This window comes from Pelophylax lessonae, assembly GCF_965119305.1.
Source record: "Pelophylax lessonae genome assembly, chromosome: 3".
NCBI lineage: Eukaryota > Metazoa > Chordata > Amphibia > Anura > Ranidae > Pelophylax > Pelophylax lessonae.
The window spans coordinates 426616399-426644207 of NC_138770.1; the positions used below are offsets into that span (position 1 = coordinate 426616399).

The 27809-nt window shown below is 41.8% G+C and overlaps 1 protein-coding gene across 4 annotated transcripts in view; it reads left to right on the forward strand.

Moving 5' to 3' along the window:
• Positions 1-27809, forward strand: part of LAMA2 (laminin subunit alpha 2) — a 1405743-nt gene that overhangs the window by 1282793 nt on the left and 95141 nt on the right. For all 4 annotated transcript variants that reach the window (XM_082249565.1, XM_082249566.1, XM_082249567.1 and 1 more), the window contains 3 exons: positions 3311-3473; positions 23331-23475; positions 25560-25698. In XM_082249565.1, coding sequence (XP_082105691.1) covers positions 3311-3473; positions 23331-23475; positions 25560-25698 — 447 coding nt within the window. The remainder of the gene's footprint in view (positions 1-3310; positions 3474-23330; positions 23476-25559; positions 25699-27809) is intronic.

Consider the following 27809-nt stretch of genomic DNA (forward strand, 5'->3'; position numbering starts at 1 on the left):
GCTTTTTGATTATTTAAGTAGGTGTGTTTATAAAATATTATTTATACTCGCTATTAGCAAATGTGCATTGCTCTTTGTCCACTTTGTTCATTAATAAGACAGCAACTGTTTAAGGAAAAAGGGGATATAAACTCAAAAGGTTCTCAGCTTAATGTGTTTTCTACATTAAAGAGTAACTCCAATTTTGTTGAGAAAAAAGCATTTTTTACATTGCATTGTATATTGCATTGTATCTTTGTACATTGCAGGGATTTTAACAAAACTTGTTGTAGATCCCTACCTTGTGTTATTCTGAAGAAATAGCTGTTTGCTTGTCTGTGTCCATGTGAATCTTTATGGTAGTGGTTTTATAATTATCAATCAGCTGCTGCACCTACAGGGCTCTAGTGAAGAAATTGTCAGGGTCTACATCCCCTTAGGCATGATTTTCCTTTGGAATCACTCATCAAAAATTACATTTTTGTTGCAGGAATGCCAAAAATCTGACTTGTGGCTTAGTGCAGAACTCTGGGAAAATCCAGTAAGCCAATCATGCAAGCAGGATATTACATTTACAGGGGGTGTTCTGTACACCATCTGTGTACAGAATGGCTCCAGGTAGCCATATTGCATTACATTTCATAGAAAATTACTGCAGATTAACCACTTAAGCCCCGGAAGATTTTACCCCCTTCCTGACCAGGGCCTATTTTGCGATTCGGCACTGCATGACTTCAATGGACAATTGCGCGGTCATGCGACGCTGTACCCAAATGAAATTGATGCCTTTTTTCCCACAAACAGAGCTTTTTTTTGGTGGTATTTGATCACCTGTGCGATTTTTTGATCATGCGCTATAAACAAAAAAAGAGCGACAATTTTGCAAAAATAACAATATTTTTCAAATTTTTTTTATATGAAATTCCCCCCCCCAAAAAATGTAAAAATCTAATTTTTTTAACATTTTAGGCCAATTTGTTTTCTGCTACATATGTTTGGTAAAAAAAAATTGCAAAAAGCGTGTTTTGATTGGTTTGCGCAAAAGTTATTGCGTTTACTAACTAAGGGAAAGATTTTTGTCATTTTTATTGTTTTTTTTTAACGAGTAATGCGATTTATTTTGCGGGACTGCGACATTGTGGCGGACAGATCGGACCCTTGACTGGCATTTTTGACACTTTTGGGGGTACCAGTGACATTACTACAGTAATCAGTGCTATACATATGCACTGTTACTGTAAAAATGACACTGGCAGGGAAGGGGTTAACTTTATTGGAGAAGAAGGGGTTAAGTGTGTCCCTAGGGGCGTGCTTCTAGCTGTGATTGGATGTGGCTTTTCATGTAACAGCAGAGATTTACGGTCCTACATAGCAGGACCGTACGATCTCTGCTATTACACAGGGGAGAAAGACAGGCGGCTTTGTTTACATTAGCCGCCTGCCTTTCTCCCGGTGTAACCGATGATCGCGAGTGAGCGGCGGACATATTTTGCAATTCGGCACTGCATTATTTTAACGGACAATTGCACGGTCATGTGACGCTGTACCCAAATAAAATTGATGTCCTTTTTTTCCCACAAATACAGCCTTCTTTTGGTGGTATTTGATCACCTCTGCAACTTTTATTTTTGTGCTATAATCAAAAAAAAACGACAATACTGAAAAAAAAACAATATTTTTCACATTCTGCTATATAACATTCCCAAAAAAAAAAAAATGTAAAAATCAAATTTTTTTTAACATTTTAGGCCAATTTGTTTTCTGCTACATATTTTTGGTAAAAAAAAAATTGCAATTGGTTTGCGTAAACGTTATCACATCTTCTAACTATGGGAAAGATTTATGTAATTTTTATTGTTTTTTTGGTTTTTACTAGTAATGGCGGAGATCTGCATTTTTTTTGCGGGACTGCGACATTTCAGCGGACAGATCAGACCCCTAACTGCCATTTTTGACACTTTTGGGGGGACCAGTGACATTACTACAGTAATCAGTGCTAACAATATGCACTGTTACTGTAATAATGACACTGGCAGGGAAGGGGTTAACACTGTGGGTGATCAATGGGTGAAATGTGAGCCTAGGGGAGTGATTCTAACTGTATGGGGCGCGACTTATGGAATGACCATAGAGACATGTGATCCTATATTGAAGGATCACAGGAGCTCTGTGATCGTTCCAGAGAGAAGAACGGTCAACTGTGTTTACAACTGCTGACGGTTCTTTTCTCTCAGTGGGGAGAGATTGCAGGTGTCAGACGGCAATCAGAGCCACCTGCCCCATGCATTGGAGTCCCCGCTGCTGAGTGCGGGGCGGGAGCATGCCGCGGGCAGTGTGCGCTCACCCCCTAGCTGTCGGCACGCAACAACGTAGCCCTTCGTCCGTTCATGCAAGAGGGCCAGCCTGCCGCAGTATATATGCGGTGGACGGTCCGGAACCGGTTAAGGTAAAAAAAACTTCCAATGCCTGTTCCCCCCTCCCTAAACACTTACCTCTTTCAATCCAGCACTGTGCCCGTCTGCAGCACCATTTCTCTTACTTTTTGGTCTCATAGACTATGAGAGCAGTGGCCTGCTGCTGCCTGTCAAATCCTGTGAGGAGAGAATGGGGGCATGGCTGAGCCAGGCTGTGTGTGACTATGGATAAGGGTATGACCTAAGGGTATGACTCCTGCCCAGCTTGATGTCTGGGCCATCATTGGGATGGTTTCCCCTTACTTTCCATTACCAGGACAGAACGCGAAGTGAAGTCAAATTTAAATTTTATTTTCATTCAACCTGTTCGGTGTATGATTAACTTTAATTTATAAAATGTTTTGGCTACAACTATAGCAATTTTATGTTTTTTCAAAATGAATCATATGGCATTGAAAATATTAAGCTATCTAATGATTGATTGTATAGCTTCATACTGTATCAAGCGTTAATGTATTTTCTAGTTACTTTACACAGTAATCTTATTGAACCATAAGGATGTTGTTTGTTCATATGTTCAATCTTTTGTTCATGCCATTTTCTCTAAAAAACTTTGATATGATAACAGGAAATGGTTATGGTCATTTAAAGTGTTCTGTAACTCATGATTTTATTGTGATCTAAAGGGATTTCCTTGCAGTTTATATTGTTTTTGCTACATTTTGTGATGCGATATTAGTTTGCAACTCTGCATATTTCGTAACAGCACACATCCACACAACTGAATATTGTTTCTTGTTAATATGGTAACTTATAGCAACAACATAAATAGTAATTTTCTGTATTGCTTCTAATGCAACTGAGTCACAAAAGAGAGAGAGAGAGAGCTTGGTAACTAATATTTTCCATCTTTATAGTCCACAGGTTGCAGACAGTGAAGGGACAGTTCAATTTGATGGAGATGGGTATGCAATGGTTAGCCGCCCCGTTAGATGGAACCCCAATTCTTCTACAATTGTGTTCAAGTTTAAAACATTTTCATCGAATGCACTGTTAATGTACTTAGCAACAAATGACTTGGTAAGAAAACATTTAACTATTTTTCAGAAAATCTGATTTGAGATCATTGAGTTTGAGGCAAGCCAGTATTCCCCTCACCTGAAAATGTCAACAATTATTGAATAGAGAGTAGCACTCCCAAAATAGAAAAGAACTATGATGTGTAAGGAGGAGGGGGTTGTGCTATGGAATGAATTCAACTCAGAACATTCAAATGGTCTAGCAAGTAAAAGGCACATCAAAGTGACAAAATCATCTATGGTAGGGAAAAAAAGTAAGCGTTTAGTCTTTTTTTTCAGATTTTTCTGTGCTTTTACCTGCTGTTTTTTAACCAGTTGCCGACCACCCGCCACAGATTTACTCCAGCAAGGTGGCTAGGCTGTGCGAACCCACGTAAGTGTACATCTGTTGCGTGCAGGGCTAGGGGGTGTGCGCACTCCCGGTATCCCTGCAATGTGCTGATTCGGGTCAGAACCCATCAGTCATCAGGTCCAGGCCAATGATTTTTGGCCTGGACCTGGTGATCAGTTCTGACCAATTGCAGAGCATCCTGTGCCTGTGTAATGTAAACACAGGCACAGGAAATTATGCAATCTTCTCTCCTGGAGCCATTTTCGGTTCCAGCGTGAGAGAAGAGAGAATCAGACAGTGAGTGCACAAGCACTAAACTGAAACCAGTACACATAGGCACACATTTAACCCCCTGATTACCCCCCAGTTAATCCTTTCACTCCTTGTCACAGTTTCACTTTATACAGTATACAGATAATTTACTGATCACTGTATTAGTGTCACTTGTGACTTCAGTTAGTGTGAGAGACAGTTAGTGGTAGTTAGCGACAGTCCCAGACAGGTTTAGGGTACCAGCCATACATCCCCTAATAAAGATTTAACCCCCTGATCACCCCAAGTTAACCCCTTCATTGCCCTGTCACAGTGTCACTATTATAGTGTACAGATATTTTTACTGAACACTGTATTAGTGTCACAGGTGACATCAGTTAGTGTTAATGTTAGTTAGCATCAATACAGGACAGGGTCAGATTGCCCGCCGCATATTTAGTATTACATTTTAACCCTTTGATTGCCAGTGACACACACACTCTAATCACATCCTTTACTAGTATGGTGTCTGAACGGATCAATATCTTTGATCTGATCAGAACTATACTAGCGTCACCAATAGTTTAGTATAGTGTTCCCATAATGCAGTGTTAACAGGATCAGCCCCTCCTCCCATCCCCCAAGAAGTGCAGTATGAGCAGATTACTGTCACTTCCAATACACAGCACACTAAACCGCAGCATTAGCAGAGTCAGGCCTGATCTCTGCTAGCACTAGCAGTTACATTTTTTGGTAGCGGTTCAAACAGTCCTTGACAACCAGGTGTTTTTTTAACTATGAGTCACACTAGGTACCTATAAATGTATTGGTGAAAATGTCCAAACAGAGGTACACTAGTGAAGAGGCCTTCCTGATGCTGACAGATGAGCGCAATGGGGAAGCCTCAATGTTAGAATCGGGCTCGGTATTTGAATGTGTAGAGAGCAGCAGCACTCTGACATATAGCTCTGATGATAGAGTAGTGGTCCCTGCTAAGGTAAGGCATGCCCGACCCGTTCTTCTGTTGCTGAGGTGCAACAATTGCAGGGTTCTCGTATGCAGCAGAGTGTTGGTACTAGTGCCGCTCAACCTTCTGGTGAACTGCCAAGCACCTGCAGCCTAGTACATCCTGGTCATAGTCAAACCAGCACTGCAGTAACACTTGGTGACGTGGTGAGTCCCATAAGTGCAGTTCAAGCTGGTGTGGTGGCTATCACAAGTAGTGTCTCACAGTCACCAATAATTTAAAGACAGGCCCATAGAGCACATAGTGTCCTTACTGATGCACTTGCAAATCCTGATTTGGAGTCCACCACTTCTGCAGCACCCATAATTCCCCCATTCACTGGTCAATCCGGGAATTAAGTTGGAAACAGCCAATTTTACTCCCCTTGGTTTTTATAAGCTGTTTTTCATGGAAGATCTGTACAGATCTATTGTGGACCAAAGCAATTCATATGCCGATCATTTCATCACCACAAATCCAAATTTGACCCTTGCCAGAGAATTTGCATTGAAACTTATCACTGTTTCTGAATTTAATACCTTTCTGGGCCTATCCCCCCTCATGGGCATTACTAAAAAGTGTGAGTTGCGGTCATATTGGTCCACTGAACCAATTCATCATATGCCCGTGTTCTCTGCTGCCATAGCCAGGACGAGATACGAGCAAATCTTGCAGTTCATGCACTTTAGTAACAATGAATTCTGTCATCCTCAGGGCGACCCGGGATATGACCGGCTCCACAAAATTCAGCCCCTCGTAAATCACTTCAACCAAAAGTTTGCAATCTTGTATATGCCCCAACAAGCTGTCTGTGATGATGAGATCCTGATTAAATTTTCTGGCTGCTTTGCTTTCAAACAGTTTCTCCCCAGCAAGCGTGCCAGATATGGGGTCACGGTGTGTAAGCTCTGTGACAGGGCAACAGGCTAAACATGAAAAGCTTATGTGCTATACAAAGCGTCAGGAAGAAGTTGATCCTTCCTAAAATTCCAGAAAGAGATTATCACAGCCCTTCTGTTTCCAGAAGGTGCTGTGGCCCAAATTCACAATCCAGATGCAGTGAGCCGGCTGCATGAGAGGCATTTTCTGGATGTCCTCCCTGGTACCCCTACCCAAAGAGCACCCCAAAGAAGATGACGTGTCTGTAGAAAACACAGAAATAGGCACCTGCTTTTTTTTGTCCCTCCTGTCCTGGCCAACCTGGTCTCTGCATCAGGGATTGTTTCCATTGCTACCACACACTAGTAGAGTATTAGTATAGGGTACAGCATGGCACAGTCTAGGGCACACTTTCACACCGGGTATCGACGAGATGTTAGATGGCTATCTCATTTTTAGAGACCCTAGCCTGGAACATTTAGAGTTTTTTTTACAGTTCCAAAAAAAGTGTAAAAAAAAAAAAAGGGCAATTGTTAACTCCCAAATGTAAATAAGCACATGGACAATGTAATTTGATTATTCTGAAATTGACAGCACTGGATCAGCTTTTGGTCCCTCTAATTTGGGGGGAGGCACTCAAGTTTTACCTTGTAGCCAGAGACTTGGATATGATTTTAAACTATGAGGTTGTACTCCATAACATGGGATTAGCTTATTCTTAAAGTGTCCAGGAATGTTTGTGGGTTCTATGTTCATGCTATTTGGAAAAAAGTATTTTGATAAGATTTAATTTTCCAGCTACACATGCATGCTTGAAAAAGCAGACCTTGTTCAGGAAATGTATTGGATGAATTGCTCCATGTGCAAACACCCATCTACAGTATGTTGTATGGAATGATGAGATGGATGTTTAAATAATCATGGTTTTAAACTATTTTGATCATCAATAGATCTGTATGCTGGAATCTGCTTTTTTTTTCAATTGTGAGACATATTTGTGATAAGGAGCATTTTTATCCGTATATCTAATGTTTGGAGTATTGTTGTTCCATGTCTCAATATCTACTGTTATACACAATTTGTTTTGTTATTAAACTGTATTTGGGGGTTAGGTGTGTGAAACTGTTAATGATTCTTTTGACCACCATGTAATGGTACTTATGACCTTCAACCATATTTGAGTTACTGCACACACAGTAACTCAATAAGGCATTCATGACAGTGATCTGGAGATGTAAGTGGTTGGATGATCCCCACATAATTACAGGTGGGGTTGTGGTGGGGTTCTCCAATAAGGTCACTGGACAGGCCTGAGTTGAAGTGTGGGTAAAGTTAACTGTGTCCCAGGGACTGGGACTGAAATGTGAAATATACGTGGGACTCGTCTGAACCTCAGCCCTGCTGAATATAAAATGTAGCAAATCCTAGAAAAACAGTGATGGAATGTAAATAAGATTCTCAGTGAAGGATATGCTCACATATAGCTAGCCTTTAAGGTATCATTCTGCAGTGCTCTCTTTCCTGAGAAACTATTAAATAGGAGGTATTGGTGTGGGGAAGAGAGGTCTGTTTAGTCTACAAATAATTAGAGAACACAATTGTGAGCAGAAAACTGCACCAACACCCCTCATGGACTTTAAAGATTGACCAATATAGTAAAAAAAAAAGTATTTATATTGTACAATTGTTACAATAGAAGTAGAAATATAAATGAATATTACATCCATTTAGAAGGAAGATACATATATAAATATGAACGAGTACCCATTGCATAAGTAGAAAGGTATGAAAGCTGTGCGGCAGCCTACAGTCTTCAACGGGCTGGCCACCATACGTTATGTATAAACACCTAATGTGTTTCGGACTATTACTGTGAAGTCCTTCTTCAGAGGTGAACCAGTGGGTAATGGTATATTCTAGAACACAAACTATGCTATTAGTAACAAAATAATAATAAATTAATTCTTATTATACAGTAAATATGTCATGGAGATATATTGTTATCACATTAGTACAAATCATTATACAGGCTGTATTGTACTTATAAAATTCAACAACTACATTGTACATCAAAGCTGGATACAGGATAGATATTGCCGAATGGATATGCATGGTTAGGGTCCCAATGTAGGCGTGAGCCAGCGTGACCCAGAAAGAGCAAAGCTACAGTCACAAGGATCCGACAATGGAAAAACTGCCTGTGTGACTAACGGCCAGGTGTATTGTCTATAAAAAAAAATAGGTAATATATAGGTATAAAAAAGGTAAACGTATCCGTCAGCTAAACAGACCATAAAGGTAAGGAAGTGTATAGCACTATGTTGCCCCTAGGGAGCAGATTTGCAGAGTGAAAAACAAGCATTAGCAAAGAGGTGAAAATTTTACATATATATATATATATATATATATATATATAAAGTGTGTGTATGTATGTATATATATATATATATATACAGTAAAACCTTGGATTGCGAGCATAATTCGTTCCTGAAACATGCTTTTAATCCAAAGCATTCATATCAAAGCTAATTTCCCCATAGGAAATAATGGAAACTGATTCGTTCCACTACCATTTATTCATAAGTCCTTCAGTTTATAGTCTATATACAAAGATTATAGAAATGTGATAGGTTGTGTAACCATAAAATGTCCAGTCACAAATGGCGCATCCACAAGGGGACTAGAAGCAAAATCCAGCAGGAGCTTAAGAGTATAAAAGAGAAGAGTGGCGCCTCTAAGTGTAGCAATATGGTTACATTTAATGAAGGTTCAACATATAGCAACTCACATGGTTGATGATTAAAAATTGCACATCTAAGTATGCAAGCATCTGGGGTAAAGCTGTCTATATAGACCAGTGGTCCTCAACCCTGGCCTACAGGGCCCACTAACAGGCCAGGTTCTAAGTTTTACCTTGGGGAGATGCAGACTAGTATACTGCAATCACTGAGCAGCAAATGATATCACCTGGGATGTATTTCAGTTATCTTGCAAACCTGGCCTGTTAGTCGGCCCTTTAGGCCAGGGTTGAGGACCACTGAGAAAGACTATCTTCTGAACCACTGTCTCTCACCGCCATCAGTCTGCAATCGTGATTGGGAAGGCTAACCTGCAGTAGAGCGATCTGAAAGCGAAGCTTAAAACACTTGAGGAAGAGATGATGTTGATAGCAATGTGGAGGACGGTGTATGTGGACAGCTTTACCCCAGAAGCCTGCATAATTATACGTGCCCGTTTTATTCATCAACCATGTGAGTTGCTAAATGTTGTACCTTCATTAAATGTAACCATATTGCTACACTTAGAGGTGCCTCTCTTCTCTTTTATACTCAGTTGTGACATGACACTACTTGTATATAAAGACATTGCTTGTATATCAAGTCAAAATTTATTTAAAAAATGTGCTTGTCTTGCAAAATGCTCTCAAACCAAGTTACAATCAAACTAAGGTTTTACTGTAGATAGATAGATAGATAGATAGATAGACAGACAGACAGACAGACAGACAGACAGACAGACACATAGATAGATAGACAGACAGATAGATAGATAGACAGATAGATAGATAGATAGATAGATAGATAGATAGATAGATAGATAGATAGATAGATAGATAGATAGATAGATAGATAGATAGATAGATAGATAGATAGATAGATAGATAGATAGATAGATAGATAGATAGATAGATAGATAGATAGATAGATAGATAGATAGATAGATAGATAGATAGATAGATAGATAGATAGATAGATAGATAGATAGATAGATAGATCCTCCCTTGTCCAAGTTTAGAAGATACTGTATTGAGGAACCAAGAGAGGGAGTAAGTATTAGCATGATGAAATCATACCTGTCTGTTGTATAGTATCAATGTTTAATCAAAATAAAATAGCCACAGCCGCCATTAGCTCCATGTAGTCTGAACTAGCCCTGAGGAGTGAGGCTTATATACCTTATCTGCAGGGGATTGGTAACAAATGGTAATAAATGGTAATGCAACACAGCTGGCCATTAGTGTGGTGGAAGTGCCTATTGTCCTGGCAACAAGCCATATCCATTATGGGTCCCTCTGGAGGTGGTAAATGGCACCGGCCCACCCAAAAGGGAGGAGCGATGTCCCACATCATCAGACCACTGGCGCATCATAGGCTGAGCATCCGCGTTCCAAGCTGGAATGCAAACAGGAAGAGGAGTGCACCTTGAGGATTAAAAATCCATAACGGCCTACTAAAAAAGGCCCACTAATGCTCCATGTGGGAGCGAAAGGGGCCTTTGTGCTGTATCAAACCCCCCCCCCCCCCCCCCCCCATAGCCCAACAGATCTGCCCATGGGTTTCCCCCGTGTTTTACCATTACTGGCAAACAAAAAAAATACAGTACATATTAACATAGCAAAAATTGGTCAACATTAGTCTGATATTAGTTGCCATAGACAATGTAAAGACCATACTAACAGAGTGATCTATTGACTTGAATACATAATGAATGAATTACATTAAGTAAACAGCATTACAATAGAATGGTTATTCACTTTGTGTATAACCTTCAATTTACATCATAAGGATAGACAGACAGAGAGAATATAGAATGAAGAATGAAAGAATGTGTCTAATCATATTTTAAAGGTCCAATTCACATGAACCTGATTGAAAGCCATATAGATATGGTTTAAAATTAAAAGCTTCATTCAAACCAGGGGGCGATGTGGCTTTGAGATGAAATATCCATCCATATCATTCTGTAAAAGGATATTATTTAGATCACCACCTCTCGGGTTTGAATGAATGTGATCCAGAGCCAAAAATTTCACCCTTGGTATCGAGTCCTTGTGGACTAAAGCACTGTGTCTACCAAGGGGAAGCTCAGGGTCCCTTTTGTTAATTCTTGCCAAGTGTCGGTAGATTCTTCTCCAGAATTTCGAGTTTGGTTTTTCAGACGTAGTAGCACCCACACTCACAAATGAGCAGGTACACTACGCCTGGGGGTTTTGCAATTTACATAGTGTTTAGGCTTAAACTTATTGCCATTGGACAGAGTAATGCAAGTCCTTGTGTCCATGTATTTACAGTAACTACAGTTGCCGCATATAAAAGTACCTACCATTCTGCATCTATCCCTTCTTTCTATTTTAAACTTACTGTGGACCAGTTTGTCTCTCAGAGAGGATGCTCCTCTATATGTAATCTTAGGTTGTTTGGGTACAAATGGGGCCTAGGATAGATCCATACTAAATAAATGCCAGTACTTTCCAAAAATATGTTTAATTTGTTCATGTTGTATAGAGAGTATTGAGCAATGATTATGGTTGTATTTTTACTTTAAGATTTTTTTTTGTGAAAATAATAGATCATTAAGTGATCTACCCTTGGCTTTTTTGTAAGCCTTTTTCAAAAGTTTTTTTTGAGTAGCCTCGATCGAGTAACCTAGATCTTGTGTGATATGTACATCTACCTCTAATGTGGCCAATTGCTGTGGTCCAGGTGGAGAATATGTGTCCACTCTAAGGGTCCCCTCATCTTGATATGCGAGATCTTTACTTACTTCTGGTGCGTAGGTATTTCTTATCAGTGGTGGATCTAGGCACAACAAATTTGACACATCCTGTGGAGGACTTTCAGAAGAGCGATTCACAAGATTGTACACGTGTGATTTACACTGGTGTTTATGGACATTATGTATTAATTTTCATGCAATTTTTAGCACATATGCACTTTATAAATTTCTGACACTTTGTCATTGTATGAAATTATTATTGGGATTTTTCTATTTATTTGTTGGCACTTATCACTTTATTATTTGATTTAAATAAGCACGGTTTGTCAGATTAATCAATCAGTCTAGGGGCTGACAGTTTTTTCCTTTTTAGGTATTCATATTAAGTCTACAATTACATTTTTTGATGTATCCATACACAAAAAACTCAGAGGGCCAACTCTATAGGGAACTATTCAGAAAATCTACAGCCGGCAATACAATCCTTGAAGCTTTTAGCTTTTACCCCAAACCCTTTCTAGCATCAATTTTGTATGGACAATATATCAGAGTGAAACGTAATTGCTCAAACGATACTCTCCTTGAACAGGAAGCAGAAATATTAAGATCCAGGGTACTCGATCGAGGATACTCAAAAAACCTTTAGAAAAAGGCTTACAAAAAAGCCAAGGGTAGATCACCTAATGATTTATTATTTTCACAAAAAAAACCCCCTAAAAGTGAAAATACAACCAGAATCATTACTCAATGCTCTATACAACATGAACAAATTAGGCATATTTTTGGAAAGTACTGGCATTTACTTAGTATGGATCCTTCCTGGGCCCCATTAGTACTCAAACAACTTAAGATTAAATATAGAGGAGTGTCCTCTCTGAGAGACAAACTGGTCCACAGTGAGTTTAAAATAGAAAGAAGAGATAGATGCAGAACGATAGGTACTTTTATATGTGGCAACTGTAGTTACTGTAAATACATGGACACAAGGGCTTGTATTACTCTGCCCAATGGCAATAAGTTTAAGCCTAAACACTATGTAATCTGCAAAACCCCTGGCGTGGTGTACCTGCTCATTTGTGAGTGCAGGTGCTACTACGTCGGGAAAACCAAACTCGATATTCTGGAGAAGAATCTACCTACACTTGGCAAGCATTAACAAAAGTGACCCTGACCCTGAGCTTCCCATTGGTAGACACAGTGCTTTAGTTCACTAAGACTCGATACCAAGGGTTAGGGGTAGACTGATACATTTTTTCAGGGACGATACCGATATTTTGGTCACTTTGTATCGGTATCGGCCGATACTGGCCGATATTTTGTCCATTTAAAATTTTGAAAATTAAAGACAATTTTTGTTAACATTTTTAACATTAAAGGCTTGTTCTTCACACCTTACCTGCATGGAAACTGATAGGAAAATCGCACAGCTTTAACTTGCAGGTAAATCAGTTTCACAATGTGAACGAAAGAGTCCTAGAAGAGTAGACAACTGTAGACATAGACAACTGTGAAAAATAAAGTGCTGGGAATATAATAACTAAAGGCTTCCCAAAACAAAATTTACATAAACTGCTGCAATAATGCACTCACTGTCTGCAATTAAATCTAGTAGCTGCAAAAGACAGTGGACTGGACACTATTACTACTACTTACTTTCAATACTCCTAGTTAAGTAGAACAATATCATAGTGCAGAAAGCATAACATTTCAGCATGTTCACCAGTTAAACGGCTTCTGTTTTTTCATATATTGCTGCCACTTCGCTAAAAACACGTTCAGTTTGTACTGAGGAAGGAGGAGCAGAAAGGTATCTTCTAGCATGAGAAGCAAGTCTTTTGTAGCGTGCCTCATTTTCTTTCCACCACTGAAGAGGATCACCACTTCGTCTTTCAACTACTGGTTCCTTCAAAAAGAGATGAAGTTCATCATCCAGGGTCATTATTGCAGATTCAGAAGAATCCTGTGCATGAGGCCCTAAGAAAACACTGAACATGGCATCTATTCGACCACAATGAAGTTATCAGGGGTGTAGTGGCAGAGCCTGGCGTAAGAGGAATGTCTCACTTGATGTCTGGCATGACACAGGTTCAACAGAGGCGCGGAGTCTAAGTGTTAGCCGGGTTTCACCAGGGCCCCAGATGGTGGGGATGGACTTGGCTGCGTGCTAACACCAGGTCGCGGTCCTCCAGATTCCCTGGTTGAGCCAAGAACAGGTCCAGGACCAATAGCCGGTAACAGGTAAGCAGATCAGGATGAGGCAGGAGAATAGTCAAGACAAGCCAAGGTCAGGGCAGGCAGCAGGTAATCAGAGTCCAAAGGCAAGCCGGGTCAGATAAACAGGAACAGCAGATAATATTGGATACAAGGAACAGGAGAGCTGAAGATCACAGGACGATTGGCGCCAAAGAGGATTACGTGCGCATGCGTGTTTGCGCGAACGTGGAATAGCCGCAAACTAATCAGTGGTAGCCTCAGCACACGTGCATGCGCATAGGCATTCGCTGGTTAGCAGCGCCAGTGCGTCTGCGCATGGTAGTGAATCCCTGACAGAAGTTTCTCTTCTGTCCATTGTCTTTTTGGACATTTTTCTCTTATTGCAGCATCCTGCTCTTCCAGATTAAAAACCTTCTCTTCCTGACTTGTCTTTTTGGCAGGAACCTCCTGCACCTCCTGTTGAATATCTTCTGTCAGCCATTGTTTTGCCTTGGCCAATACGTCATCAGAAGAGAAAGAATGATTCTTGTATCGAGGATCCAAAAGACATGCAAGCAAAACATTTTTATTCTCTTCATGATTCTCAAAAAGTTTGGTGAGCCTGTCCCTCATGGCCTGCCTACATGTTTTAGTGCCACGTGTGTTGGGTCCTTCATTCTCTTGAAGAAGCATCTTCAGCACTCTCACACATGGGATGACAGATAACACAGATGAGTCATAATGACTCACCTCTAGTGTCATTTCCTCTATGGTGAGGAGGGTCTCAATGATATTCGCTACAATGTCCCACTGATCAGCAGTAGGACAAGAATATCCTCTATATTCACCTGAATAGATGGCAAGAGCTTCAGTATTCTTTGCAGCATGTGAAGTGTTGAGTTCTATAGTGTTGGAACAGCGTTAATCAGGTTGTTTTTGGGTAGGCCAAGGTCTTCCTGAATGCACCTGCAGTCGCTGCTTGGCAAGGATTGATCAGCATGCCAATTATATTAAGCAAAGCTTTGACAGACCACCATTTACCACAAGCTGGAGGGTGTGTGCCATGCAACTGAGGTCTGACACTTCAGCAAGCCTCATTCTTTTTACCATGTTCGCTCCGTTGTCTCGAAGCACAAGCATCAATCAGTCTTTGGTGATTCCCCAGTCTTCAAGCATGCCTAGAAACCTTTCTCTAATGTATTCCCCAGTGTGGGATCCTTGCATCACTTTTGTATTCAACACCAAATGCCTTCTTGTCCATCCGCTGTCAATGAAGTGGCATGTAAGACTCATTAGTGACTCTGTTTGTCCTGACCAGCAGTCATTCGTGAATGAGAGTGAGTTGCCAGCATTCTCTGGTTTCAGCATAGCCTTTACTTTCTCAATTACCTTTTGGTGAATCTTTCCCAGCATTTCAGTTCGATAATACTTGTCACTCTTCAGTGTGTACCTTGGCTCAACTATGGACATCAATCACTTAAATCCAGAGTCAGAAACCATTGTAAATGGCTGGTTATCAGTGACCATCATCTCTGTGATTACTCTGTCCAGCAGTTGGGATCGTCCATCCGAATTTAGCCACCTGTTTTTTTTTTTAAACATATCTGTTATTGTTGCCTGGGATACTGGTATTTCACCTTGTGATTCATCATAGTGTGTTTTCTGTGCTGCATGATATGATTTAACATGATGAACTCTTAGATGGGCCCAAAGATTTCACATATTTTTGGGTTTTTGCCATTGCTGATCCCATGCTTACATTGTTTGTGCACGTGTTGCACACTGCTGCTTTTCCTGGAGATGGAGACGGGAAATAGTCCCAGATCACACTTTCACTTTTTCTATCTGCATCCATCTCCGTTGAAATTTGAAAGACACTACTGAAATTTAATATAGGGTTAAAAAAACTGGCTGGCTGGCACCCTGTGGTGATGGGTGACTGGCTGTCTGGCACCCTGTGGTGGGTGGCTGGCTTGCTGGCACCCTGCAATGGGTGGCTGGCTAGCTAGTACCCTGTGGTGGGTGGCTGGAATGCTGGCACCCTGTGGTGGGTGGCTGGCTGGCTGGCTGGCACCCTGTGGTGGGTGGTTGGCACCCTGTGGTGGGTGATTGGATGGCTGGCACCCTGCGGTGGGTGGTTGGCTGGCTGGCACCCTGTGGTGGGTATCTGGCTGGCTGGCACCCTGTTGTAGGTGTCTAGCTGGCTGGCACCCTGTGGTGGGTATCTGGATGGCTTGCACCCTGGGGTGGGTGGGTGGCTGGCACAGGGGCTGTGGTTGGCTGGCTGGTACAGGGCCTGTGAGTGGCTGGCTGGGACAGTGCCTGTGGCTGGCTGGTACAGGGTTTGTGGGTGGATGGCTGGCTGGTACAAAGCCTAAACTGTGGCTGGCTGTCTGGTACAGGGCCTGTGGATGTGGGTGGCTGGCCGGCAGGCACTGGGCTGCTGTGGGTGGGTGACTCACTGTATGGCTGTGTTACACTCCCGACGGTTAGGCCCAGTGCGCAGAGGTGCGTGGGGCAACATACGCCATGACGTCACGACAATATCGATAATATTGGCAAGTTCTGGGGCCGATTACGATATATCGGGAAAAGTGCATATCGGTCCTCCGATAATCGGCTTTGCCGATAATCGGTCGATCCCTACCAAGGGTGACATTTTTAGCTCTGAATAACATTCATTTACTGTAAACCTGAGAGGTGGTGATCTAAATAAAATCCTATTACAGAGTGAGCTTAGATGGATATTTTATCTTAAAGCCACATCGCCCCCTGGTTTGAATTAATCTTTTCATTTAAACCATATCTATCTGGCTTTCAATCAGATTCGTGTGAATTGGACTTTTAAAATATGATTAGACACATTCTTTCATTCTTCCTTCTATATTCTCTCTGTCTGTCTATCCTTATGATAAAAATTGAATGTTATATACAAAGTGAATAACCATTCTATTATAATGCTGTTTGCTCAATGTAATTCAGACTACATGGAGCGAATTGCGGCTGTGGCTGTTTTAAACAAACATTGATACTATACAACAGGTATGATTTCATCATGCTAATACTTACTTGCTCTCTTAGTTCCTGCTAAACTTGGACAAGGGGGAACTTATCTTATATATATATATATATATATATATATATATATACCTCACCTCTTTGCTAATACTTGTATTTCCTTCTGCAAATCTGCTCCATTGCAGCAACAGAGTGCAATTGTCAGGATTTGAACCTGTGACCAGCCACATCCCAGGCGGTAGCCCTGCTTACTAGGCTACCAGAGTTCCTTGCCGGGAAGTTGCCGGAAAGTTAATTCCCCGTGCGCATGCGCGGGAGTGATGTCACACGGCTCCGGCCACTCACAGCGCCGGAGCCACCGAACCTGGAAGAGACGCAGAGGGATCATGTCCGCTCCCACAGCGGTGTGGACATTCTGGACATTCCTCCCTGAAGGCTATTATTTCAAACTTAGTCTTGCCAAGCCTTGCTCATCACCCTTGATTCACCACACCTGGTACTTCCCTATATAAGTCCAGCCCCTTGCACTCCAGCTTGCTGATTATTGAGCTCCTGAGCCTTGATCAAGCTACTCCTCACCTGCTGCTCTTATCTACTACCACAAATCCAACGCTGACCAGGAATTGACTACCGACTACTCTTCTGCTTTGTCCCTACCTACTTAACTGCTACCTCTGTTGCAGATCCGGATTGTCTGACCACGCTTACTGCTGCCAGCCCCGACCTTTGCTCATCTGACTGCTCTCTGGTTATCCCTTGTCTGCTCCTCTGCCTTCGGACCGAACCTGCACTCTGCCTGGCTGGGTGATCCTGAGGACCGCGTCCTGGTGTTAGCTTGCAGTGCAGTCTATCCCCACCATCAGGGGCTCTAGTGAAAACATAGAAACATAGAATGTGTCAGCAGATAAGAACCATTTGGCCCATCTAGTCTGCCCAATATATCTGAATTCTATGAATAGTCCCTGGCCCTATCTTATATGAAGGATAGCCTTATGCCTATCCCATGCATGCTTAAACTCCTTCACTGTATTTGCAGCTACCACTTCTGCAGGAAGGTTATTCCATGCATCCACTACTCTCTCAGTAAAGTAATACTTCCTCATATTACTTTTAAACCTTTGCCCCTCTAATTTAAAACTGTGTCCTCTTGTGGTAGTTTTTCTTCTTTTAAATATGCTCTCCTCCTTTACCGAGTTGATTCCCTTTATGTATTTAAAAGTTTCTATCATATCCCCTCTGTCTCTTCTTTCTTCCAAGCTATACATGTTAAGGTCCTTTAACCTTTCCTGGTAAGTTTTTTCCTGCAATCCATGTACTAGTTTAGTAGCTCTTCTCTGAACTCTCTCTAGAGTATCTATATCCTTCTGGAGATATGGCCTCCAGTACTGCGCACAATACTCCAAGTGAGGTCTCACCAGTGTTCTGTACAGCGGCATAAGCACTTCTCTCTTTCTACTGCTTATACCTCTCCCTATACATCCAAGCATTCTGCTGGCATTTCGTGCTGCTCTATTACATTGTCTTCCCACCTTTAAGTCTTCTGAAATAATTACTCCTAAATCCCTTTCCTCAGATACTGAGGTCAGGGCTGTGTCAAATATTCTATATTCTGCCCTTGGGTTTTTACGCCCCAGGTGCATTATCTTGCACTTATCCACATTAAATTTCAGTTGCCAGAGTTCTGACCATTCTTCTAGTTTTCCTAAATCCTTTTCCAGCTAGCACTTAGTTTCCGCACCTCAGGTGAACCCGTGTCCTCATCAGAGTACTACGCGGTGTCCATCCGGTATCCAGCACCTACTACCTGCCTGCGGTCTTTGCCACTGGGCTCTACTCTTACCTCTGGCCAGCAGTCCTCTGACTCAGGTGAGCCTGTAGGATTGTTACAGCAATACACTTACTTACCTTCACGTTCTGTTTAGCTGATGGAGATGTTTACCTTTTTTCTACCTATATATTACCTATTTTTTTTATAGAGGATACACCTGGCCATTAGTCACACAGGCTGTTTTTCCATTGTCGGGTCCTTGTGACTGTATCTCTGCTCTTCCTGGGTCATACCCGTTCACGCCTACATTGGGTCCCTAACCATGCATATCCATTCGGGAATATCTATCCTGTATCCAGCTCTGATGTACAATGTAGTTGTTGAATTTTGTAAGTGCAATACAGCCTGTATAATGATTTGTATTAATGTGATATTATTAGATCTCCATTACATATTTACTGTATAATAGGAATTAATTTATTATTATTTTGTTACTAATAGCACAGTTTATGTTCTAGAATATAACAGTACCCACTGTTTCACCTCTGAAGAAGGACTTCACAGTAATAGTCCGAAACATGTTAGGTGTTTACACATAACGTATGGTGGCCAGCCCGGTGATGACCATAGGCGGCCGCACAGCTTCCATACCTTTCTAGTTATGTAATGGGTACTAGTTCAATTTTTTTATATCTTCCTTCTAAATGGATGTACAAAGTAATATTCGTTTATTTTTCTACTTATATTTTTACAATAGTACAATAAAAATATTTTTTTACTATATTGGTCCGTCTTTAAAGTCCATGAGGGGTGTTAATGCAGTTTTCTGCTCACAATTGTGTTCTCTTTCCTGAGCAAAATGGTACAGATACTAAAGAGATTTTCAATCACCTGTGCAATTAAAAAGATTTGTCTCAGCCTTATAAAATACATTTATTTGATTCTTTACTATATTATGAAAACATTGTTTCTTTTACACACCATATTTGTAGGCAGTGTCAGACTATTCCTAATTATTTGTTAGATTGTATGTTAACTTATACTCCAAAGCCAAACTTGTTAAATGCTGTAATGGAACAGGGCACCCCTGACCGGGTACCTCCATTGACAGATGCTCCTAGTGCTTCCAGAGGGGCTCCAAGCACTCCACCAGACACCGTAACCACCTCAGACCCCACGAACCACCGCAGCTTGGTTAGGGTCTCGTTGTCTCCTACCCACCTTGGACCTACGACAAGGCTCCAGGTTCCTGTGGGTGAACCTCTCTTTCCCCAGAGAGTGCAGCAGAACAAGCTCTTACACAAGCTCTTACAAGAGCTCAGTGATTCTCTAAGGGAGTATGGAAGACCATAGCAATCCCTTCAGCAGATTCCCCCAATAAGAGACAGAACTCTAGATTGAGGGTGAAGGAACTCTAGAACAACTTTATTGAACAAGACTTATATATACAGAATTTGGAACATCCCGCCCCCAACAACCGCTTTCCTATTGGTCAATTGTAAAGTACCTGTAGTCCTCCTTCAGGTCCTCCTTAGCCATGCAAATGGACTTGAAAATGAGTCAGCAGGGATTGATCCGATAGCTTGACCAGAAGGACTGCCATGTGCAATGAGATAGAAGCCCCCAGGGGGCAATCAATGTACACAATAGCCAGATACAGAACAATGGGAGGTCATTAGCACTTAACAATGAGACAGGGCAATCCACATTCCCTCCCAATACACAAACAAAAGGAAAACCTTGCTTACATTGAAAGATATGTAATATACACAGCATTTAGGAATTACAGATTTCATGGCAAATGGGAATAAATCTTAATATTTCTATATGGAGATATTTCTGGCAAATATGAAGCAATCCAAATCATTACTTATCTGTCTTTAAATTCCAGTGACGGTGAATACTGTCACATATCTTCCCCCCAAAGGTAGACTAATCCAGGTACCAGACCTCCAATCGGTCTGTGCCTGAGTTAGTCGGGTAACAAGTCCCAAAGAGTCCATTCATCATGGCAGCTTCCTTGACAAAGTTCCATATAGTTTGTAAGTTTGTCTTGGCAAGGCGCATGGAGCTCTCATAGCCAATCAGTCTGTGAAAGTCTGGTTTGGGCAGGCCAGACTGGGCTTCTTGGGCACCCTGTGTCCCTAAAAGACACAGGGTGATTTAGACATAAGAGGAGCCTAGTAGGCTGAGAGAAGAACTTTCCAACCTCTCTAAGGTAGGCTGTGTTCCACAGGCCCTCCCAATGTCTGCACCCACCCAGTACCCCAAACAAATTGTCGGGAAAACAGTGTTACTCACCCAGACAACCTCTGCCTCTCTCGCAGAACATACCCGCTGCTGGGGATAAGTGTAGACTGGCTCTTCTCCTGGGAGTCCTTTCAGCCGCTGGAGACAAGACAGGGTGGTGGGGCTCACTTCGTCAGGCTGTTGGGGATCTGGGCCGACTGTCCAGTATCCCTGGGGTGTACAAATGAAGACTGTAGCTTTTGCGGGTTCTGGGCAGAGGTCGGTAACACTCTGCCCTGTCGCCAGTTCTTCTGCTGGGTTGGAGTTGGCGAATACTACCCCCAGGACCTGGTTGGGGGTCTGTGCTGTAGAGAGGAGGGATCGCCTACCTCCTCCTCCTGGTATTCCTGCGGGGCAGGTTGGGGATCTGGACCAGCCGTCCAGCATCCCTGTAGGTCTGGTGCAGAGACCGTGGTCCCATCTGTACTATTGGGGTCAGGGCTGTTGTCTCCCTGTGGTTGGGGAGAAGGATTAGTTGTCTCCTCTCCCTGGAAGGTACACTGCTGCTTGGAAGGAATGGCAACACCTTTGGCTCCCTGTAACTCCTGCTGTAGCTGGGGACCTGGGCCGCCTGCCCAGCCTCCCTGTAGGGCCGGTAGAGAGACCTCGTCCCATCTCCACCTGCCATCGGTGGGTCTTCACAGTACCACCAGACTGTATTGTTTCTCCAACTCAAGGGTTGTGGGTCTGGATCTGCCACCCAGGACTCCGGCTCTGCTTGCAGGGTAGATTGGGGTGGAATAGAGCAGAGCAGGCGTTGGTAGTCCTGCTCCAGTTCCCACTCCATTCCGACCAGATGAATCAGGCCTAACCCCAAGTCATTCGCTTTGGGGAAACCCAGTAGGGCTTCACTGGTGTCCTAGATTTCCCAGCGCAGAAACTCTGCTGGACATCCAAAGTCCCTCTCCTCCAAGGCCTCCCACAGCAAGCCCGGGCCACTATAGTCCTCACCTTCCGGGATATTGTCGTCAGCCATCCAGTGGTCGTGCCGGGTGGCGTACCACTTTAGTGCCCGGTAAGCTTCATCCAGCCACAACTCCTTCCAAATCAGGTTCCACAGCTCCGTCACCCACTCATCCAGGGGTTGCTCTCCTAGGAAAGGTAACCGCAGGGCAACGTATACCTGGAACCGCTGTTCTTCGCTGGGAAGGTTCTCTCTCCACCTCCACTGCACATCCTCTAAGGCCTCATACCACATTTCCTTTCGAGTGGCATCTCTCCAGTCCAGTATGGCTTCCTCTGATACAGGCCCATCCTGTTGGACCAAGTGTTGCTGCAACCTCCAGAGAAACTCCTCCTCATATGGGGACGCTGCATGGGTGTTATCTCACTCCATAACGTTACCGGTGTCTCCGAGCTGCTTCTCCTCACACTAGGACGCCATCCCACCGCTTGCCACCAATGTAACGGAACAGGGCACCCCTGACCGGGTACCTCCATTGACAGATGCTCCTAGTGCTTCCCAAGGGGCTCCAAGCACTCCACCAGACACCGTAACCACCGCAGACCCCACGAACCACCGCAGCTTGGTTAGGGTCTCGTTGTCTCCTACCCACCCTGGACCTATGACAAGGCTCCAGGTTCCTGTGGGTGAACCTCTCTTTCCCCAGAGAGTGCAGCAGAACAAGCTCTTACACAAGCTCTTACAAGAGCTTAGTGATTCTCTAAGGGAGTATGGAAGACCATAGAAATCCCTTGCAGCAGATTCCCCCAATAAGAGACAGAACTCTAGATTGAGGGTGAAGGAACTCTAGAACAACTTTATTGAACAAGACTTATATACAGAATTTGGAACATCCCGCCCCCAACAACCGCTTTCCTATTGGTCAAATGTAAAGTACCTGTAGTCCTCCTTCAGGTCCTCCTTAGCCATGCAAATGAGGACTTGAAAATGAGTAAGCAGGGATTGGTCCAATAGCTTGACCAGAAGGACTGCCATGTGCAATGAGATAGAAGCCCCCAGGGGGCAATCAATGTACACAATAGCCAGACAGAGAACGATGGGAGGTCATTAGCACTTAACAATGAGACAGAGCAATCCACATCCCCTCCCAATACACAAACAAAAGGAAAACTAATATTTCTATATGGAGATATTGCTGGCAAATATGAAGCAATCCAAACCATTACTTATCTGTCTTTAAATTCCAGTGACGGTGAATACTGTCACAAATGCAAGATATATATATATATATATATATATATATATATATATATATATAAATATTATATATATATATATAAATATTATATATATATATATATATATATATATATATATATATATATATATATATATTTATGTGATATAAACCAAAAACTGAAGTAAAGCGCTACCTATTAATAAAGTGCATAAATCAAAAATCTTTAAATATAATAAAACTAGTGCATTAATATATTTGAAGATTTTTGATTTATGCACTTTATCAATAGGTAGCGCTTTACAAGTTTTTGGTTTATTGAGTTTTATTTGGATTAGTGAATGTTTTTTGGTAGGAGCTGCTATCTGTAGATATTGTTTGAGGATTTCGGGCACGTTAGTGAGGTGGATTAGCACAGGAAGTCACCTGTTTGTTTTTTATATGTGTGATATAGCTTTCATTTTTTCCTTTTCAATTTTTAACAGAAAGATTTCATGAGCGTCGAGCTGAGTGATGGGCGTATAAAAGTTAGCTATGATCTGGGATCTGGCACAGCCTTTGCAGTCAGCAACAAAAATCATAATGATGGCAAATGGAAATCCTTCACTCTCTCCAGAATACAAAAACAAAGTAGGTATTTCATACAGACACACACGTTTTAAAAGGCGATGGTAAGGCTGTCACTAACAAAAGGTTTAACTAGATGTAAATCCAGTCATAAATAAATTTTACCATTTTAAGCTGTTTACAATATTTTTTTAACCACTTGTCGACTGCCGCACGACTATTTACGGCGGCAGTCAGCCCCTCACAGGCAAAGTGACATAGGACTACGTCGCTTGCCTGTGAGCCTCTAGGGGGCGAGCGCGCGCCTCTGGAGGCACGCTCCCGTCCCCGCTTGCTCCCTAACATGTCTGCACGTGTGACCCGATGTCCGCCGGTCACTTGCGATCGTCTGGTACAGAGGGAGAAAGGCAGGCGGCTAATGTAAACAAAACCGCATGTCATTCTCCCTTGTGTAAGTGCAGAGATCATACGGTCCTGCTATGTAGGGTCGTATATCTCTGTAGTTACACAAACAGCCACATCCCATAACAGTTAGAATCACGCCCCTAGGGACACACTTAACCCCTCCTTCTCCAATAAAGTTAACCCCTTCCCTGCCAGTGTCATTTTTACAGTAACAGTTCATATTTATAGCACCGATTACTGTAGTAATGTCACTGGTACCCCCAAAAGTGTCAAAAATGTCAGTCAGGGGTCCGATCTGTCCGCCGCAATGTAGCAGTCCCGCAAAACAAAAATCGCAGATCGCCGCCATTACTCATTAAAAAAAAAAAATATATAAAAATGACAAAAATCGTTCCCTTAGTTAGTAAACGCAATAACTTTTGCGCAAACCAATCAAAATACGCTTATTGCGATTTTTTTTACCAAACATATGTAGCAGAAAACAAATTGGCCTAAAATGTTAAAACATTTTGATTTTTACATATTTTTTGGGGGGAATTTCATATAAAATAATGTGAAAAATATTGTTATTTTTGCAAAATTGTCGCTCTTTTTTTGTTTATAGCGCATGATCAAAAAATCGCACAGGTGATCAAATACCACCAAAAGAAAGCTCTGTTTGTGGGAAAAAAGAACGTCAATTTCATTTGGGTACAGTGTTGCATGACCTTGCAATTGTCTGTTAAAGTCACGCAGTGCCGAATCGCAAAATAGGGCCTGGTCAGGAAGGGGGTAAATCTTCTGGGGCTTAAGTGGTTAAATCTGCAGCTTTCATTATAAGACTGTCTAGTAATCCTGCAATAAATAAAGGTCCTTGTTCAGGCACATCCGGTTTTAAAGTGAGAAATGTCTACCATTTGTACTTCTGAGTTGATACCCTGTCATATGCACCCCTAGGGGAGACTACAGGTAGTCATTCCACCACACATAGCCCAGGCATAACGTACCATTGTCACTATCAGGATCTAGGTCCATACCAATGATGTGTAGCTAAGACCAATACCATTTTTTGTGTTTCTTGTCTCAGTAGACATTGAGCATGTCTTTTTTTACTGTGTATAAGCAGCAGTTCACTCACCAGTTTGGGTGTGAGTGACTTTTATAGTTTGAGAAAATGTTGGGCCTCAAGAAAGGAGATCAGATTCTAAGTCCGTAGTACTGCCCATTCTTGCACATTATGGAAAGTGCTCCTCCAGTACCTCTCTCCCTCAGTTCTGCTTGAGTATACATAACCCTAATAAAGACCAGTTAAAGAAGGATCATAACCAATCCTGTGCTGTATGACAGGGGTAAGCTCTATAGAAATGCAAAAAAGGATCAGCATATTGAAAAATCTCATGGGTGCCCTAATATTGAGAAAGTTTATTGAAAGTCCAAATGGATGTAAAAAAATGACCTCTGGTGTATTTAGCCTATTCAGGTCAATCATAATGGTACTATGACCCAGGGCCGAACCACTAGCATTTTTATGCCTAATTATACAAACACATTCCAGTAGGTTAATTCAGTAGGTTAGTATCATCACATTAAGACCATCTTTTGAACGTGTGTCCACTCACTTTTAGGTTGTGTACAATAAGGAGTTATGGTATGTATAAATTAACATTTACATCATGGTTCAGCAGTTCTGCCAAAAATGGGGATGTTATTTAGTTGACATACTTGTTTTTTCATTTAATTTCTATTTATCTAATACTTTTTAGCCAACTTTTCTATTATGGATGTGGATACAAATGAAGAGGACAAAGTAACCACCACATCTACTGGAAGTAATTTTGGTCTCAATTTGAAAGCTCACGAGAATATATATTTTGGTGGCCTGCCAGTACTGAATGGCTTAAGGTAAATACACTGCCCTATGTATAGAGAGTTTGTGTGCTTTGTATTTTGCATGCCACAACAAATACTGTATATATGGATAAAATAAATGAAATGCTTACTAGAACAATCCATATATGTATATACAGGATCTCACAAAAGTGAGTACACCCCTCACATTTTTGTAAATATTTTACTACATCTTCTCATGTGACAACACTGAAGAAATGACACTTTGCTACAATGAAAAGTAGTGAGTGTACAGCTTGTATGACAGTGTAAATTAGCTTTCCCCTCAAAATAACTCAACACACAGCCATTAATGTCTAAACCGCTGGCAACATATGTGAGTACACCCCTAGGTGAAAATGTCCAAATTGGTCCCAAAGTGTCAATATTTTGTGTGGCCACCATCATTTTCCAGCACTGCCTTAACCCTCTTGGGCATGGAGTTTACCAGAGCTTCACAGTTTGCCAATGGCATCCTCTTCCACTCCTCCATGATGAAATCACAGAGCTGGTGGATGACCTTGGTGGATGAGGAGACCTTTGCGCTCCTCCACCTTTTATTTGAGGATGCCCCACAGATGCTAAATACAGTTTAGGTCTGGAGACATGCTTGGCCAGTCAATCACCTTTACCCCCAGCTTCTTTATCAAGGCAGTGGTCATCTTGGAGGTGTGTTTGGGTCATGATCATGTTGAAATACTGCCCTGTGGCCCAGTCTCCAGAGGGAGGGGATCATGCTCTGCTTCAGTATATCACAGTACATTTTGGCATTCATGATTCACTCAATGAATATAGCTCACCAGTGTCATGCAGCCCCAGACCATGACACTCCCATCACCTTGCTTGACTGTGGGCAAGGCACACTTGTCTTTGTACTCCTCACCTGGTTGCCACTACACACACTTGACACCATCTAAACCAAATAAGTTTATCTTTGTCTCATCAGACTACAGGACATGGTTCCAGTAATCCATGTCCTTAGTCTGCTTGTCTTCAGCAAACTGTTTGCAGGCTTTCTTGTGCATCATCTTTAGAAGAGGCATCCTTCTCGGATGACAGCCATGCAGAGTTGCAGACCAATTTGATGCAGTGTGCAGCATATGGTCTGAGCACTGGCAGGCTGACCCCCCACCCCTTCAACCTCTGCAGCAATGGTGGCAGCACTCATACGTCTATTTCCCAAAGACAACCTCTGGATATGACGCTTAGACAATGCACTCAACTTCTTTGGTCGACCAAGGCGAGGCCTGTTCTGAGTGGAACTGCAGCTTAGTTTCAGGGTCTTGGCAATTTTCCTATATCCTAGGCCATCTTTATGTAGAGCATCAATTCTTTTTTTCAGATCCTCAGAAAGTTCTTTGCCATGAGGTGCAATGTTGAACTTCCATTGACCAGTATGAAAGAGTGAGAGCGATAACACCAAATTTAACACACCTGCTCCCCATTCACACCTGAGACCTTGTAACATTAACGGGTCACATGGCACCATGGAGTGAAAATGGCTAATTGGGCACAATTTGGACATTTTGACTTTTATACTCACTTTGTTGCCAGCTTTTTAGACATTATTGGCTGTGTGTCGAGTTATTTTGAGGGACAGCAAATTTACACTGTTATACAAGCTGTACATTCACTATTTTACATTGTAACAAAGTATCATTTCTTCAGTGTTGTCACATGAAAATATATCATAAAATATTTACAAAAATGTGAGGGGTGTACTCAGTTTTGTGAGATACTATATATATATATATATATATATATATATATATATATATATATATATATATATACCCATGGCCTACGTGTACTTTTTATGGAAATCAGGCATTTAATTTTTAGTGTATTCATGGATTAAGGTATAATTACTAAAATAATTGAGGATTTATTTAGGCAGACCAGCTTTTATAGTTCCATCATTTTTACCCAGACATTGTTATATAGGAGATAAATATATAGTTTGACAAGTTGGTTTGATCAGTGTGTAGATTTTTTTAAATTACAGATGAATTATTAGTGTTTCCATTAAATAGTTCCATTGTACCATGAAAACAAAAATAATTTGGCCATGCATTACATTTTTCATGTAAAGCTTTTATTCTTCATTTGTTTGAAAATATATGAAA